The 19,210-nt window shown below is 39.1% G+C and overlaps 1 protein-coding gene across 1 annotated transcript; it reads right to left on the reverse strand.

Annotated features, from left to right (window-relative positions):
- Positions 1–8,721: 8,721 nt before the first annotated feature.
- On the reverse strand, positions 8,722–17,753 carry farsa (phenylalanyl-tRNA synthetase subunit alpha). Its single transcript, XM_042392023.1, has 13 exons — positions 17,556–17,753; positions 16,779–16,916; positions 15,494–15,592; positions 15,271–15,389; positions 14,328–14,420; positions 12,445–12,573; positions 12,234–12,349; positions 12,045–12,129; positions 11,851–11,950; positions 11,164–11,332; positions 10,605–10,682; positions 9,997–10,111; positions 8,722–9,217 (listed from the first exon to the last, which is right to left on the reverse strand). Exons 1-13 carry the CDS (start codon positions 17,700–17,702, stop codon positions 9,112–9,114), a joined length of 1,494 nt encoding a protein of 497 aa, XP_042247957.1. The 5' UTR covers positions 17,703–17,753; the 3' UTR covers positions 8,722–9,111.
- Between the last annotated feature and the right edge of the window lie 1,457 nt (positions 17,754–19,210).

Genomic DNA, 19,210 nt, shown 5'->3' on the forward strand with positions numbered 1-19,210 from the left:
GTGCAGACAACAGTTTCATAACAGTCACAGCTTTATGAGAAAGTGGCAAACAGAGAGACACTCTTAAAAAATCTCACGATAGCTGGGCTACAGTTTGCCAGAAAGCATGTGGAAGACCGAGGTCAGCTGGAAGAAGCTAAATGGACCAAAATGGAACTTTTTAAGCCAAACACTGCAAATGATCATAAACACAGCATCCCCAGAGTGAAGAGATGCTAAGCACAGAAGGTGTCGTGCTGTACAAATCGTAAAGCTCCTTGAGGAAAATTTAGGATTTGTGATATTGGGCTATGTAAATAAAATAGACTTTGACGTCTTTGCAGCAGGCCCTGGAAGGCCTGTGAGGTTGGAGGGTAACATGAATGCAGATTTGTTTTCCATTAAGACTTTACTTTGTATTACTGAGCCCAAGAAGAAAACCACAGCTACACAGGAATGACTTCAAAACCATGTTAATGTCCTGGAGTGGTCACTCACCACTCAACCTGACAGAGCTGATGATGTTTTCGCAAAGAAGAAAGTGGATCTCCACACATACACACACACACACACACACACACACACACACACACACACACACACACACACACACACACACACACACACTCAAGTCTAGATGCATCTTCTAAATACATACTTGGAGAAACTGTATTTTTATGGCTTAAAATGTCAACATAAATGGGATGAATCTCAGGGTCCTTTTCTGCAAAATCTGGACTCAATTTGACTGTATTTGTATTCATATACAGATTGGGTTCTTTTTGTTGTTTTTTTTCATTGTATTTTTGATGGGTTGTAAGTAACAATCGCATGTAGATTATGTTTTGCGTCCTTGATATGTGGTTAAGATGAACTACTCTCAATTACTTCTATCCCTCACCTCTGGTGTATGTGTGTGTGTGTGTGTGTGTGTGTTTAAGTTGTGTTTTGAGTATTGATTTTTGTGTTGTTTATATGTCAGAATAAAAAAATCTGTCAATAAAAATAATACTCAATACTCTGTTGATCAGTGTCAAAAAGCCACTTTAAATCTACTTTGACTCAACATGTAAAACATGAAAACTTACAAGGGAGGTGAATACTTTTTAAAGGCACTGTACACACACACACACACACACACACACACACACACACACACACACACACACACACACTCTGCCCTTTCATCTTTCACTTACTTCTTTCTCTCTCTATCTCTACTTCAGTTCATATCCTGGACAACTGAAGAGCAGTGAACCCCACAAAATGTTTTCAGTGTTTAACAGATCATCCCTTGTTTTTTTTTGTTTTTTTTGTTTCTCTCTCTTTCTCTTTAAATCCATCAGGGCACAAGGGATGTGGGGGTGGGCAAGCCGCCGGACACATAAAGACCTCCTTCCTCTCCAGCTTCATTGCATGTCTGCTGCTGCCACTTTGAAGTGGAGGGAATTAAAGAACCGGCAAATCCCTGGCTGTACATGATGCCCAGGCATGTTCTACATGACGCTTACATAAGGAAATTGCTTTTCCATTTTTCTTTTTTTTTTTTTTTAATTTGGGACCAATGGCCTTTCATCTTTTGGGCATGTGTAGATGTGACTTACTGTGACTAATTGTACCCCAAATGGACTGTGTGTTCTGTGTCCTTTCTGCTGGGGATGATGGAGGCCAGCATGATGGTTCCCTTGTGATGTGGAATGAACTGAATTGTGGAGAGGAAGAGGCAAGAAAGGCTGCTGTCTCCTGGTTTCTCTCTCACTCTTTCATCCAGACTTGAGCAGCAGCTACGGCAGTCTAATACTCAGATAATTAGGATGCTTTTCATCTCAAATAATCATCTGGATTATAACCTCTGTGAGTTAGAAGCTCTGTCAAACTCATGATGGGACTTCATACTCTCAATTGACAATCTTTAGGCCTTTACAAAGGCACAAATATGATGATCCTCTGACTGAAAATATAGATTATGATTCATGAGTCAGGGTTTTTCATTTTTGTGACCTGTGTTTTCAAGCCTTTGTGGAATGACTTAAGGCACATCTTCGATTTAAAATGAGGGCTTACTGTAATTGATGCTGATGATTTAGACGTAAATCCGTCTTCCTGGTTTGTCTTGATTTTGAATATGATTGGAAGGTGGATCAGTGGTTGGTTACCTCACAGCAAAAAGCTGTTCTTGGTGCTGTATAGTCCCAAAATATGCATATCCAAAATATGTGATTTGGAAACTTAAAATAGCCCATAGGTGAGTGTGAATGCGGTTCATAAACTTGTCAAGCACTTTAAGGTGAACCATGCTTAGTCGGTTTCCAGTGGTGGAATGTAATTAAGTACATTTACTCAAGTACTGTATTTAAGTACAAATTTAAGGTACTTGTATTTGAGTATTTCCATTTTATGCTACATTTCAGAAGGAAATATTGTACTTTTTACTCCACTACATTTATTTGTCACTTATAATTACTAGTTAATTTTCAGATTTCACATAAAATCATATATCTTAATATTCTAACTGTTGTTTAAATTGTCTGCTCTTTTTTTGTTTAAATTTGTTATGCACTTTGTGTGAAATTTGCTATATAAATAAAGCATATTATTATTACTATAAAAAACATATGATACACTTATATAGTAGATGCAGTACTATTACTAGTAATTTACCTAAAGTATCTAAAATTGGCTCCAAATTTATGAACTACCGCATTTAGATGCTCTTACATGTATTTGAAAGTGATAAAAAACAAACACTGTAATATACTATAGTAATATAACACTCTAAAACAAGCCAGTCTGCATAATAAGTAATTTTGATACTTAACTACATTTTGTTGATGATACTTCTGTACTTTTACTTAAGTAACATTTTGAATTCAGGACTTTTACTTGTAATAGAGTATTTTTAGACTGCAGTTTTTCTACTTTTACTTAAGTAAAGGATCTGGATACTTCTTCCACCACTGTCAGTTTCAGCATGTTGTAATAAAAGACAATTATTTGGATTTTGAACTGTGATGTTCTCCTGGTCTTAGCCGCATTACAATTAACTGTTTTAGCCAACTGAACAAATACTGTAGACTTACCCGATTGGATACCATATTCACAATACTGAGAAATGTTTCTCAAAGTTAAGAACAGCCTGGAGAGTTGGGGTTAGAGGTCGAATAGGTTCTTCAGGGAAACTCTCTAAACAACTCGGATCATCGTAAATACAGTAGCCCTCTGCGCTTTGGGAAGCTGGGGCTTCTCGTTAACTGGAAGGAATTAAGGGCACACAGGCAGCGGCACATAAGCCTTTGTTGAGCAGAGAGGGGTTGAAGTCATGTAGGGCTGCAGCAGAGTTTTGGACCGTGGTTGAAGTGGGCGGACCAGACATTTACATTTCCATCTGCTGGCAGGGTGAGCTTTACTTTTCAGCACCAAGGACAGAGAAGCAGGCAGCAGGACAGGAACACCTGCTGGACCGGAGCATCAACCCTGCCACTGCTGGACTAGTGGGATTCACTTCACTGAGAACACGCATTTGGATGGATGTGGAGCTAAAATAAGGTTGGAAGTGAAACGAAAAGTATTTTAATGCTGTCACTGAAATTAACTTTTTATTGACGTGTTTCTCTTGTTTTCTTTGCAGAATTTAAGAACTTGTCTGCTTGCTCAATAATAGTAACTCGGATATTTGTGTGACAACTTCATGAAGGAAATATTTCTCTCAGTGTGGAGAATGGCGCAGTGTTGAGTGAAAGGAAGAAGCCAAAAGGAGTCATTCTCAGGTGGAATAATAAATTCCTATAACTATGAATAGCTATAATTTCACCGGCTGGAACTCCACGGGTGAAGCACACGCTTACCCGTATTCTACATCACTAGAAGACCCTCTGTACAGGCAGTACAAGCCCCCACCGAAGGACCTCATCCCTCTGCCAAAGGCAGTGCTGTACCTGCTCATGGCTGCCCTGGTAGTAGTTGCAGTTGCCTATGCTATTATTGGACATCTCATCAAGGATCTGGCCATGGACATAACAGGTATTCCCCTTTGAAAATCAAAAACTTGTGCATTTAAGATGTAGTTTTATTTGAGTCAACCTACTATTTAACATACACATTTAGAATGAAATGTATGGATTGTCATTTCTCATACAGGATTATTTTGCAGAAACACAGCACACAATAATAATGCCAAGAGGCAGCAATACTCAAGATTAAGTCTAATCAAATGCAGTACATTTGAATCTAGAGCAGTTTCAAGACCTTTTGTTTCAGGTGTATCCCCACAGCCCTTTCATATGAATTTACTTCTTCATCAACTAGCCATCAGTCATGTTCCAAATGTGTTCATCTGAAGTAATGTTAAACTGAGGATTAACACTATAACTATTATAAGAGTGGATTTTGTTGCAAAAATATTTTCTTATAATTCAACTGTCAGTGTTTAAGCTGGTTTGGTCAAGTTTGCATTATTGGCAGACGCTAATGTTCCAATCATTTCTACTTTTAACTAACTTTTTCAACTGTTTAATTTATTTTAACCATTTATCCTATAGCCTACATCTGGTATTCAGGTGTTATAACTGACTCACTATATGGATATATATTTGTTAATCCATTTAAATTTAGCCTCTCCACAATCTTTCCATTACTTCTGGAGACTGCAGAAGTACCCCTGGTTAGGAATGATTTAGGACTTTTTTTTTTTTACCGTAATCTAGCATACTAAACTTCAGCAGCCACTGTTCTCATATTATTTTATTTATGGTAATGTTAAATCTATTTCCCCTGTCTCTCTTTTTTAGATTGTGTTCTGGGTCCGGCTAGTGATGAGGACAAGAACAAGGACAACAACGCACATCGCATGGCCTCCAGCCACGCTCCTCCAGTGCACCCATTTGCCCACAATGCCTTCCACGTGTGGGACCAGGAAGATGTGGTCATCCCTTTGCCCCTCAACGAAAGCCCCCAGGCCAGCCCGCTGTTGCTGGCTGCCATTCCCTACATACCCTCTTTCTTCCCACACGCACACAGCCCGACAAGTCACAGCTCTCTGGCCTTCTCCGCCAGCCCGGGACCGACCAGGGAGATCAGCATCCCTAGGGAGCTCTGATTTTGACAAGAACTATGATCAGCCTTGGCGATTAGCAGCAAAGTGTTGGAACCCCCAGCCGTCATGGGGAGCACTCATTATGTAAGACATTCTGATTCAACTTTGATGTCAAACAAGTGACTTCACTGTGTCCTTGTCTCTTACATTTTTAAATGGTTTCTCCAAATAATGCAACATGACTCAAGACTGTTGTCTCTCTCACACCTCATGTTAACAGAAAAGTCAAAGCAAATACCCATGAAGGGGAACCCAAGGACAAAAAGGATTAGCATAGAAGATCACTGGATATTGTCTCTGTGTGCCTCAGCTTCACTACGAAGCTGTTAGACATGTTAGATGAAGTTTAATAGACTCTACATGTTGGTACATACTGTCACTGGTACAGTTCGGCATACCTGCTGTCTTATTTCTTTGTGGACGAAATAAACGTTTTTATAATCAAAGCCTGGTAAATGGTTGTAATGCAATATAAGAGTAGAGTTACTGCACGTTTGTCGCGAGTGATTTAGAGTATGTGTTGTTCTCATGTTTGAACTGGCAACATGAGATTGAAAAACTGTTCATCTACTGCACCAATATAATCCATCTGTGCAGCAAGAGGTTGCTGTCAAGTCAGCAACGAAGAGCTCACAGATTCACATCTTTCTTAACGTAAGTGTGTCACATTTGTGGAACTTATTGACAGTACTTCTGTCACATTCGTGTTATTGCTCATAACGTGACCTTCGTGTTCAGGACATCAGAATCTTGATCAGCTGCTTCCAACCTGTGATCCAAACCAGCTGGCCATCTCACACACTCCAGTAAAAATGTTATTTCAAGACACTGGGGGATTAGCTTAAGAGGGAGACTTAGGGAGTTCCAGCTATTCAACATGTACATAACGAGACTTAATCCTGCGGCCTTTATCGCAGGTGTCACACTCACTCAGGGATTCCCTTCTCTGGAATGCAGAGCCTATCAATGCAGCTTAAAGTGCAAAAGTGTACGGGAAAATTTGCCAGTTTCTTATGTAATACCAGCTCACAGCAACTTCTATTCTTGGATGTCAACTTATACTTAATAAGGGGTGAAAATGTTAGCTGTGGTTAGGCTGCCTTCAAAATCCTTTTAATCAATTCATAATTATATTTAATGCAAATTTTAAAGCTCTTGATAGCCCTGAAACATATTTTAAATGCAGAACTACAAGTTCAACTATAAATACAACCTTGTATGCCTCCGCCAACCAGTCAAGTTGCAGTTTACATTCATGTCTGTCCAGATTTTGAAGGAATTTAATAAAAAGTATTAAGTATATTTTTTGGCGAAATGGCAGTTATCACTTTATTGACATGTATGATTCCAATGAATAATTTCCAGTGAGAAACATTTTGTTTTCACTTAGAGACTATTTTCACAGAGGAGTACATAGAACTGATAGAGAGCTTCATCAAATGGTGCAACAATAATCACCTGAAGTTCAATATCAGCAAAACCAATGAGCTTGTGGAGGACTACCAGATGAACAGGAAGCCCCCTGTCCTGGTTGTCATCCAGAGAGAGTAAGTGAAGAGGGTGGACTTGTACAAGTACTGTGGGAAAGCAAAATGAAAAGAAGCTACAAATTCTAAAACGTGGATTCTTCACGCACATCTTCAACCTGGCAGCACAGAAGATCTATACGATCATCACAGTTTTAAAGTAGGCACCCAAGACTAGTGTCACCAATTTAGTATCCAATCAAATGTGAAATATAGTCACAATCTCCCCTTCTGTTCCTGAGTTATGGTGTTGAACAATTGATTACAGATTCAATTCAAATGTTTCACTCCCTATATTCTATTTGTTTTCTGATTCACCATCTAATTAAAAAATCTGTTAATTGTAGGTCTGATCAACAAAAGAACCATAAACAAATTTCTTCATTTATTAGAAAGAATTTTTGGTAACACTTTATAATACAGTCCCCGTTTTAGAGTGTAACTTCCTCGTATGAATCAGTATATACGTCTATGGATGAAATGCAATAAAAACCAATGCTTTTGCTCGTTGCTCATGGCAGTTGCGACAATCATTTTAAATGCATGTGAGTTTGGCAGGCAAGCTTCACCCACACTCCAGGGATTTTTTATGCTTATGGCTTCTTCTTCACTGTATGAATTTGAATTAGAACAAGTGGCAGCTCATAACTGGCAGGCTGAAGTAGGAAGCAAACTTACCTCTCTCAAGTCATATGAGGACAAAAAACAAACAATACAGTAATGTAATAATATACATAGTACATATCTAATTACACAATAATAAGGTATGCAGGGAGTTATAAAAAATGTTTCTTTTCTTTAATTACACAGAAACCACAAGGTATGTGCTGTTCTCCCAGTCTTACTCTGTAAATACAATGTGCACTGTACTTACAGAGTACTTACTCTGTAAATACAGATTAACAACAGAGGGTGAGCTGGATTATGAAGTTTACACTGTCCCCCCATTCTTACTGTATAATTACCCAGTAACAAATGATCACATTAAATGCTGTCAAACATTACAGGACCTATGCCTATCTGATGTTACAACAAGGGACCCAAGATTAGCTGTTTGGTTTGGTTACCTCTAATTTCAAACTAACACCATGCATGCATGTACTTACGGAGGATGAAGGATTACATGAGGATAAATACACCTTTAAAAAAAAATCTGTATTTCAATATCCCAAAATGTGTTCAAACATTCTTACAAAAATCTATAAAGCTACTTTTATGTTCATGTTAACACCACACAGTACCAAATTTCATGGTAAATGCTCTAAATACTAGCCTAAATACTAGACTAAATACTAGCCTGCATATTTTTTTTTCTATACCCACATAAACCATCATGGAGTGAATAGGACAGTCAACTGTAATCCCACATCCTTAAAATTACGAACATATTCACATTGTTAAAACACATCCAAACACTGTGGGCTTCTCTTTCATGACAGACGTACAGTGCAACCAGATAAAACAAGACTACAGCCATGCTAGCAGTTCTATGAGGCTGTACTTATATACAGTAGTGCTTTGAGCTAAATGCTAATTGTATATACTGTATAGTATGCTAGTATGTTTACCATGGTCACCATCTTAATTTAGCTTATTAGCACAAAACAGTTAGTCGAGCTGAGGCTACTGGGAATTATTTTTGCTGTTATTTCGTAATAAACAAAAGTACTGGACAACTTAAATTCTTGAAAATGATGATGGTGCTAGATGAAAAGTCACCAAATCACCTGAGTTATGATTCATCCTGAGGGGAACATGAATGTGTGTACCAAATTTATAAGCAATCCATTCAGTAGCTGTTGAGAAATAAAAAAATAAAAATAAAAATTTTCAACCCCCATGGTGGCACTAAAGGAGAAGTCAGAGGATCACCAAGGTCAGTAGGAATTATCTGGAAACCATGATTCATTCAGTAGATGTTGAGATATTACATTGGATATGTGCAAAATTTGATCTGTTGGCAGAGCTAGAAGAAAAGTCAGAGGATCATAAAAGGCAGCAGAATTCATCCTCTGAAGATCATAAATGTCTGTACAAAATTCCACAGCAATCCATCTCATAGTGGTTGAGATTCAATATATCAGTGTTGTCATGTTTAATATGATAAACACACAAGTCAAATTGTTTTGGTATTTGGAAAAAGATTTTTATTTTACTTTTATCAAATTCCAAAAGTAATATTTTCTCCTGTACAAGTAGGTCATTTGTTGTAGTAACTGAGGCAGGATGATGTAAAAAAAAAAAAGCTGTTCCTAAAAAGCAACAAAGCCAAGACTTGCACTGATGTTTTACATGGCAGCAGAGTATTAAGTTCATATGTGTTAAAGCCTCTTCAGTTTACTGCGATCTTTCTGCTACAGTCACTTTCAGACCAACTGGTTTTACTGGCCGAGCTTGAGTTAAGAATATCTGGAGGCTGGGTGGCATTCTCAAGAGACGCAGACTTAAGGTGTTGCATGGTAAAGGTAGGGTGGCTCCATCCAAAATATTAATAATAATTATGTTGGGTGAAACTCAAGACTCCAGTCGACATATGGGGCCGTCGTAGACCATCTGTAGGTTCACCTTGTGTCCCACCAGCTCTCTGATGTTGTTGATGCCGTATTTAATCATTGTGGGCCTGCAAGACAGACGAGAGGGCCGAGTGAGTAACAGTTCTTGTGACACAAACTGCAGCCACAACAGAGGCCAAAGTGTTTATGTGTCTATTCCAGGTCTGACAGGTCAGAGAACAAACAACAGAGGGTTGGCTAGAAGAGCGAGGATTACTCAGCGTGGATTATTAGTGCCTTTCCCAGCTCACTTACTGCATAGTTATTAGCCATGACAGTTGTCCTCACCTCAAACTGAGATATAACTAGACTGAACTCAAAGTATTTTCTACAGTCAGCAATGTGAAGGAAAAAGCTACAAATTGCTACAAAATGACTCACATGTTTACCTCAGAAGCCTGAGAACAAAACTAAGGGTTTTGTCGAATTAAAGTTAAAAAAAGAAAAAAAAAGAAAAGAAATTTAAATGCTTTGCAGCAAATAAACAGGAACATGAAATAATTCCAATAAATGATGTAAATAGTAAATTCTAATCATTTGTAAACAGGAATAATCCTCCTCAGACAATAAAACCTACATATCTAAAATGTGGGTCAGATGTGAGCTCAGTGCCTACACAGCTAGAGGACTGATGATGTCTATAAATAGACTGAATCACACACCTTTAATCCTTAAATGGAACATCTATGAGATGAGGTATGGTTTTCATAGACATACAGATATGCTCCCATGATCAAATAAAATACAGGTCAGTTCTGATCTATCAAAACCACTGAACGCAGTCTGTGTTCTCTCTGTATGCAACTAATTCATATTATGTTACGACATGCATCAAGTGTGTATTCACCTTTCCAGAGACAGTCCCCAGGCTATTACTGACACATCCTCAGGAAGACCCATAGGCAGCAGCATCTCTGGACGGAAGACCCCCGAGTTTCCAACTTCCACCCACTTTTTGAGTCCTGTATGTACAGAAAGACATTATATAAAACTGTTGAAACGACCAAAACCACAAAACAGAACTGTTCCACAAAGGCAGAGAGCAGTAAAAACGGACATGGTGTAGTTGAGAAAAAAGGGTTTAAAGTTCAAACTATAACAGAGCAGAAAGTTTGTAATTCCTTTGTTTTGTGCCTTTTTAGGCTGAATTTTACCTCCTTTTGTTTTTAGCTTTTCTGACCATTTAACTAGTTTGAGAAAATAAACTTAATTTTGATTTACAGTCAAAAAGTCAGATTCAGGTCTTAAAATCAAGTTTGACCAACTTGTGTTTTATAAACAGCTTTGAGCATTCACCCTCCTATTTTTTCAGAACATTTTCAGCTACGACAAACATAAACACAGAAAAAAAGAAAGAAAAGCAATTTGTTGGTTGAAACTCGTACATGGACAGAAAAGTGCAGCCGGTTAAAGTAACAGTGTCAGTGGTAGTAGATTATCTAGTTGTGACTATACCTTCATGGTAACTGAAGATCTCCATGCTGGGCTCTGTGTACGGGTTGTAGGCAGGCTTGAAACGTAGTTTGGTAATTCCTAGAAAAGAAACAAGACGGATTGGATTCATGTGGATTGAGAAATCATCTGAAGGCAGACGCAATGATCAACAAAATCTGTCAGTGTTCAATGGTTATGGTCACTTTTTTTTCAGAAATAGAAATTCAATAGATCTACATTCTGTAATGAACTCTCTATATTGTAGTTTTCATTGTTAAAGGCGGAGTCTGTCATTACTGTGATGGTTTTAGATGACCTGAGGCTGATATCAGATGGCATAGATATCAGCCTCACTGTTTACTCTCTACATCTCTATTAAGTTACTGCTAATGCAAACAAAACATATTCTAATGCTGCCAGTTCACATCAGAAAGCATTCTCCACTTGCTCCTTTATTGTATTTTGACAAAGTAGCTGCGTGTTTCCTGCCCCCAGAATTCTGGGAGCCGTAGTATCAAACCACACCAAAGTTATAGTTACTTATCAAGTCATATACACAGTGTCATGGAGCCCTCCTGACCTAGTTTGGTGAAGAACTGATGCAGGATGCCCATGAGGTCTCCCAGTGTCAGCCCGTAATCGGCCACCACACCCTCTATCTGGTGGAACTCAGCCAGATGGGTGGCATCTAGGGTCTCGTTCCTGAACACCCGGTCGATGGAGAAATACTTGACGGGGGTGAACTTCTCCTGGTGGAAGGGCGGACGATTTGCCACGTTAGTGGTGAGATGGAGAGAGAGAAGAGCGTCATGGCAACACAGACAGTTCATATACGGTCAAACGCATGTGGATGCCAGCACATTACCCCCATGTGATTGTTATATCTAATTACATGCTGCCGTAACAGCCTCTACTCTTTCCATTAGAGTTTGGAAACTGACTTCAGGGATTTGCTCCCATGCAGTCACAAGAGCATTAGTGAGGTCAGGCATAAGGCCTGACTCACAGTCGGTGCTCCAAATCACACCGACGGGGAGTCCATACAGCCAGTGGTATGCTTAAAGTGTAAGTCTTAAGATGCACTCAAGAAACAAATGCTGCTGTTCTTGTAGAAAAAGGGGTTAAAACACAAAAATGCAAACTTCTATTCCTGCTCCTAAACTCATAAATGCATGAAAGTAACTTTTTTGACATATTTGAAGATTTCCCTCCAAAAGTGTGGAATGGGGTTGAACAAGTAGAACAAGTAAGTGTATGTGCGACTTACCTGTTGTGCAAGTTTATACAACATGCGTGCGCTGACTGCTGTAGTGTGAGTGCGGAGGATGTTCTTCTGCGCCTCCTCCAGCTTCCAGTCGTATTTGTACCTGAAAGACAGCAGGATATTGGATAATACGTGAGATGTAGGGACGGACTGAACTGTAACGTTACTTGTTATGTGAACGTGTGAGTGTGTCTCACCCTTGTGAACCAAAGCCTCCCTCTGAGTGGACCTTCTTCACTCTCTCCAGGTAGTCCTGTGGGAACTCATGGGCGAGTGCTGGGTCTGAAGAAAAAGAAAAAACGCTGATGGTCAGAATAAATTGAAATGGATGCAAATGGGTGTGACAGGTGCTTAGAGAGATAAATGTGTGACACACTCAGTCTCACCAGACAGGAAGAAGGTGTCGTGCTGGTCTCTGGCAGGGTGCTGCTGAGGCTGGAAGAGGGAGTCGAAGTTCCAGAAAGAGCTTTCTATGAAGTTGTTGGTCGGCATCTCGGAGAAACTACCGAAAGCAGAAAGTTCATTCAGTGTGTTTAATATGTGAGTGTGTGAGTGTAGTGTATTTTTTTCTTCACTGAGTTATTTACAGCTACTCACCCCATCTCCAGGAAGATCTGTCTGAACTGTGTTCGCACCTTCATCAGCGGGTGCAGGTGGCCGCAGTCTGGCGCCACACCCATGGCGTCAAAGTTATAGGGCTTAAATGTCTTTTCTTTCCAGTTACCGCTGCAACACAACACAAGGAAGAGTGAAGAGGTTAGGGAGGAAGAGTGTGAAAAAGGTGCAGGTGGTGCGAAGGCCACAATAAACTACGCTATCCTTGAATTTATATCTCGTTTTAAATCGATGAGGTAACTACACATAATAATTCTCTGAAAATCCACCATCATTTCAGCATTTTTTAATCTGGAGATGAGCTGACTGAGACCATCAAATCCATATCTATACAAAATCTGCACGCAGAGAAGTAAAAGCAATATGAATTTTGGGCAGGGGAAGAAAGAACATCTGGACACTGCTTTTAGCTAAATCCCTTCTATGATATGATTTCAGGCAAACCTGAGGTGAGAGCTTTTTCTATTCTGCTGGCAGTTTAATGCCCTGCCCTCAGCCTCAGCATGACAACAGTGTAAGCTGTATTATGAGCATGTTCATTATTTATTTATTTGTTCTTTTTTTGAAGTATCTTACAGGAATATTGCTAATTAAAGAGTGTTCAAAAGCTTCATGGACTTACATTTTGAATTTTTTAGATGCCATTACAATGGAAAGCAAACCCAATTTTGTTGGATGTTGTTGTTGTTGAAAATACTTTGCAGAAGAGCAGCGCAGCACTTTATTGTTCAGTTTCACATCTTTTATTCACAGGCTCTGTCCCAACATGTTTTAGCTATTAGCTAAACATGCCATTTATTGTTATTTATATTAGAAATGCCATCAGTTTGCATAATAGTGGTACTATACTTGTTCCAGGACAGCTTTTATAAAAAAAAATGTAAGCGATTGTTTGAGCTTTATGTCTGTAAGCCCAGAGCATTTCAACACAGCGGAAATATTTGTCTGAGTGAACAGACAAGAGTGTCAGTGTTGTAAATATAAAAACCAAGTTGTTGAAGTATTCTGTCAATAAAATGACATGAAAGTGTAAAACAAAAAAAAAAAAAGTATTTGTATTGTTTTTCTTACTCCTATTAGGGATAAACACGTTCTGAGATTCCCATCATGCTCTGGGGGCAAGTAAATACAATGTTGGCATGGAGGCAGTGAGCTAGTCGAGGACTCAGGAGTCTTGTTTTTTTTTTTTTTAGCCTGTCATTGTTTACAGTTGATTAGTGGATTAGCTGTTAGCAGCTGCTGTTTGCACTGTAACCATGACAACAATCGTGGTGATGAACATTCATTTTGACATTGAAGAGAACGTCTAAACATGAAGATTATTAGAAGATCTGAAGTTATTTTATACTTCAGATTCATAGATAGATGTTTATCTGCGATGGAAATGTGAGAAAATCTGAGTTATCCCTGGAAAGTGTAAACTGCATCTATTCCTGGAGACTGTGTGTGTGTGTGTGTGTGTGTGTGTGTGTGTGTGTTATCACCTCTGCATGTTTAGAAGTGACTGATTTATGACTTTAGAAAAAAAGGGATCATGACTATTCAGGTAACAGAAATTTTCCAGGATTTGTAGACACCCTGCATGAATCAACATGCCAGTCTAAATGAACCAGATCACAGTATCTGCTTGGTTTATCAAGTCTTTTTTGGAGTCATTATCATTTTGTCCAACCCTGCCTTTAGGACAAAGTCCTCATCTTTGGACTCGTCCCCTTTTATGGGTTGAGGTTTCTCTGTGTCTTGTGTCTGTGACCCTGAACACCATCACTGACTGACAGAGGAGGGCAGACGAGACAATCCGTCTATTAGGCAGACGACATTACAAATATTTCAAACTCTTTATAACAAATAGAATCTGGACTCACGTGGCGATCATCTCTGGAGTGAGCTCCGTCTCCTGTTTGGTGACTGTGGTGCTGAATGAGCTTCCTTTAGTGATCCAGTAAGACTTCACCGTCCTAAACACAAAGAAAAACCACTCAGAACAATCAGAAAGACACTAGAGGAGGCTCGATACTATGAGTGAGAATAGAACTGACTTATGTTACACAGTGAGGAACAGAAAGATGTTTTAATTGTCATGTGAAGTTTTGACTCAACTCTATAGGGTGCAGTACTAAAACATACTCAGGATTGATACTAGGGTGCATATTCTGCCAAAATCCTCTTACTCAGAAATCAGTCCCTCATAAACTGGCAGCTGGACTACACACATACTAAGCTGATATAACTAAGCATCCTTCTCCTCATGGAGGACCTTATTAACCACTGAGCATAAAAAAAAACATGGCTTGTGTGTTTTTTCAATGTCTAAATCCTCTTCACATTAAACAAAGAGGTCACAAAGTAAACACACACGTCCAGACAGACACACGTGGCCTATATTCACATACATGTGCCGTTACCAAAAAAAACTGATTTGTCGGCGGGTTTCACGTGTGCGCGTCGCATCACTAATGTTTTAATCCCTCCACACCTCTGCTAAACATCCTCCCAACACAGTAACTTCCGCATGTGTTCAGCAAATATATAACGTCAGATTCACAGTAATGATAACTGAGGCTGTAGCCGGTGAGTGTTTTCATTATCCATTAGTCTTTTCTCTGTTTGCTTGGCAATCACTTCTCTGTTTACACCAGATTATTAAATAAAACTGTTGTTAGGAGCTGAACCTCTATCAGTTTCAAATAAAACCCCTGCAGACTTGTGCGCTGACCCTCCCTCTGTCTGGCAGACACCACAAACCCTCTACTGCCACCTACTGGTAGACATTCACACTCATACTGTATATACAGTCTGGAGACTTACACTTCAGAGAGCAGCTTTCTCTTCTTCAGTTCATTCTTTTCTTTCTCTTCCAGTTGAGAGGTGTTGCCTTTCTGTACCAGAAGCAGCTTCTCTCTAACCTGGTCTTCTATGCTCTCCACCTGAGGACCAAAACATAACCACACACATATACATACCCTATTTAAACCAGGGACTGCCGAACACAGAGGGCCGTGATAACAGGTTGATATAAAGGAAAACATACAGCCTTGAATATCCTCGGGCCGCCCTCGTGCGTCTTGTCCACTCGGATCCACTTGTTGGACATGGCCTTGCTGAAGCCGATCTTCCCAAAGGACAGTTTCTACACAGAGACAGGTGCAGAGATACAACAATGTCACTGCCAACTGAAGGATTGTAGTATTAAAACAGTTTCCTCAGTCCAATCTGTGGTGGTGAAAATACAATTCTTAACCAACGTTCATTTCTTGTGTTACATGATGGTTGACTAAAGCTGAAAAATTTGAGAAAACATACTATTAATTATACTATTAAGACTAGAAGTGTACTGATAACAGTTTTTCAGCAGAAAATACTGAAATAATTAGAACTTTTATAAACAAACAAACAGTGACGCATGCATAGCAGTCTGGTGAAAAATAACAAAAAACAGACTGATAACATTTTAAAACATATAAACAGACAGAATATTGATTTAATTTTTGTATAGACTCTTCAAAGCACAACATTTCTTAAAAACCAAAAAGTGTGTGTTATTACACAGATCAGTCATGGTGTCTTTATTTATCTAAACACGTACTATCCAGCTGCATCACCAACAACTATTTTCAAGTCGCTTCATGTAAAAATCAGTCTGCGATTTTACCTTTTAAGGTTAAAATTTGGGATGTATGTTAACCATTTGTCAAAAAATGGTCATGTGACTGTAGTTGAAACATATAGAGCTGAAAGATGTATTTTTTGTAATCTTGTGCACACAAAAAGATAATAATTTTTTCAAGTCATTGTCTTGCTCATATGAGATATTATCTTAAATATCTTCAATCATTTTTTTAAGCAAAAATGAAAAACATGAGCTGGTTTCAGCCTCTCAGATATGATGATTTATTACTTTTCTTTATGGAACATGATGATAAACTGAATATCTTTGGGTTTTTGAGTGTTAGTCAGACAAAACTAGACATTTAAAGATGTAACTTTCTACTGTGGGGAATTTATTTATGAAAAAAGATATTTTTCATTATTTTCTGACATTTTATGGACAAAATGATTAACTGATTAATCAAAACAATAATCAGTAACTTAACTGGTAAACAAGACAACATGTGACAAGAGGCCACAGGTAGACTGCTTTATTTTAAGGGGTCACAGACCAAAAAGGGTGTAAACGACTGATATAGGTAATGATTTAGTCAGCATCTTCATCAGGCTTCATATGATGCCTGCTGAGTATTTGAGAAGCTATTTTCAGAGCAGATGTGTTTACACCTGTATGTGTCACTCCCTCTGTGGTCCATCTGTCCACTCACCATGAGCTCACTCTGTGCCAGGCCCTCCAGCGGGATGGAGGTGAAGACCCGGGCTTCTTGGCTGCCCTGCCCGGCTATCTCCGTGCCCTCCCCGGTCAGCTCCCAGTGTTTGGAGGAGCGCAGCTCAGCTGAGATGATCTAGACAGCAGAGAAACACACATGACTGTCAGCTCATCAACTGGAATAGACACCTCAACATCATAACTGGCTCAATAGACGTTAATGCATTTCTCTCAACACTGACGTCTGTCAAAACACCTCTGACTCTTTAACACTCATCCTACCAACATATTTAACATACAGGGACAACTGACTGGGGGCCCCAAGAATAAACTAATGTAAGAAACAACCATCATAGCAAAATGTTAGTTTATTTCTTTGCAAAACATTATTAGTTATGTAATTAATATCGTGAAATAAGATATTATTATGTTTTTATTGTTTATTATTCTTTTAGAAAAGTTGCAGTTAATTTGCATATTGTGTAAAATGAAAATATATAATTTTCTTTAATACCCAGGACCCCAATACATTGGTTAAGACAGAAAAAGAAAACAATGACATGAAGTCATTAGAAACAAACTGAATGACAAACTCATGAAAAATTGGAATGATAGAATAAAGAACCTGTGAGATATGACAAAAAGTAAACCTGTGGGGTCTGCGAGGACCCCAGTCAGCAGGATTACAGTTCAAACTCAGCGTCCTTATTGCATCAGTCTCACTACATGAACCAGTGTTGACGGTGTCAGTCAGACTTCCGCCCGAGAAACTCACTTCGCCGAGAGCCTGCAGACTCTTCACGGCTCCCACGATGACCTGGTGGTCCAAGCCGAGGCTGGCGGCCACATCCAGGCTGTCCACGCCATCGTCCGCCTTCTCAATCCGCTGTAGAAGCGTCTCCACCACACTGGTGTCCGCCATGCTGGGTCCCCGCTGAGCTCCAGAGACCGGATGTGACGCCAGTTCCGCAAAAGCCGAATTTACTCGAGTAGCGGGATGAAAGAAATGTGAAAATCAATTACCGTAAATACTTTCTTTATTTATTAATTTATTTGTTTACTTATTGCTGCAGGCGAGTGCCTCTTTTTTATATATTTTTTAACTTTATTAACAACACTGTAATATTAGAATACAAACAACAGTACAGGGAATATTGGAGGAAAAAAAATCAAAAACACAAGCAGAAATAAAAATTGTACAATGTAAAAGATATATAATACAGAAATTAAGAGAGAAAAATAAATAAATATAACTTTAAAAAAGTGAATAAGCAATATTGCAAACCAACTTAAATCATCTGGAAATGTCCACAGTGTTTCTAAAGAGATGAGATGTCTTTGGAGTACCATAAATATTGTAAATGCAGTTTATGAGCTCTCTTTTTTTACCCTTGTGGAAGTTTTCATGCTTTGTTGGTTTACAGCATTGATCAGATTTAATGTGGCTTCTTTTTTTGGACACTGATCAACAGAAAAAGACCATTTGATGTCAAAGTAAAAACAGATCTCTCCTAAGTGAATTAAATCACAAATATATGATACAAACTACTTGTTTGCATAAGTATTAACCTCCTCCAAGTCAGTATTTGGTAGATGCACCTTTGGCAGCAATTCCAGCCTTGACAGAATGTGGATAAACCTCTAATGTGCTGCAGTTTTCCACCATCCTCCTTGCCAGACTGCATCAGCTCTGTCAGGTTGCATGGGGATTGAATGAAGCTTTTTTTCCGAGTCTAGCCACTAATTCTGGATTATGTTGAGATCTGGACTCAGTATATTAAAATTGTTTGTTTGAAGCGTAGCCTTGGCTTCATTGCCTTCCTGGAAAACAAATCTTCTCCATAGCATCAGGTTTTCCTCTGTATTTTGCTGCATTTATTTTACCCTCACAAGCCATCTAGGGCCTGCTGATGAGAAGCGTCTCGCCATCATATTTCTCACTGGGGATGCTGTGTTTATAATGATGAGCAGTGTTTAGCTCAAAAAGCACAATTTAGGTCTTATTGGAACATAGAAGCTTCTTCCAGCTGACTTCAGTCTCCCATGTGCCTTCTGGCATGCCGTGGCCCAGATATCATGTGAGTCTCTCTCATGAAGGTCTAAATGTTGTAAAACTGTCTGCACAGTCTCAGTAGCTCACAACTCCCTCAGTCTCATTCTCGCACTCAGTTATCAAGGACGGTCTGCTCAAGGCAGATTTACAGCTGAGCCGCACTCACTCTCCATTTCTACATGCTTGATTTAACCGGAAGTTGGCTGTTTAGTGACTTAATGTTCTTGTATCTATTCCAACTTCTGCTATTCAATCACCTTCTAGATACAGCTGTATTTATACTGCAATCAATGAAACCCCATGACAACACACAAGTGAGTGCACAAGCCATGATTCAGGTGTGTCACATTAAAGGGGGCAAATACTTTGACATTACA

This window comes from Thunnus maccoyii, chromosome 18 (genome assembly GCF_910596095.1).
Source record: "Thunnus maccoyii chromosome 18, fThuMac1.1, whole genome shotgun sequence".
NCBI classification, from domain to species: domain Eukaryota; kingdom Metazoa; phylum Chordata; class Actinopteri; order Scombriformes; family Scombridae; genus Thunnus; species Thunnus maccoyii.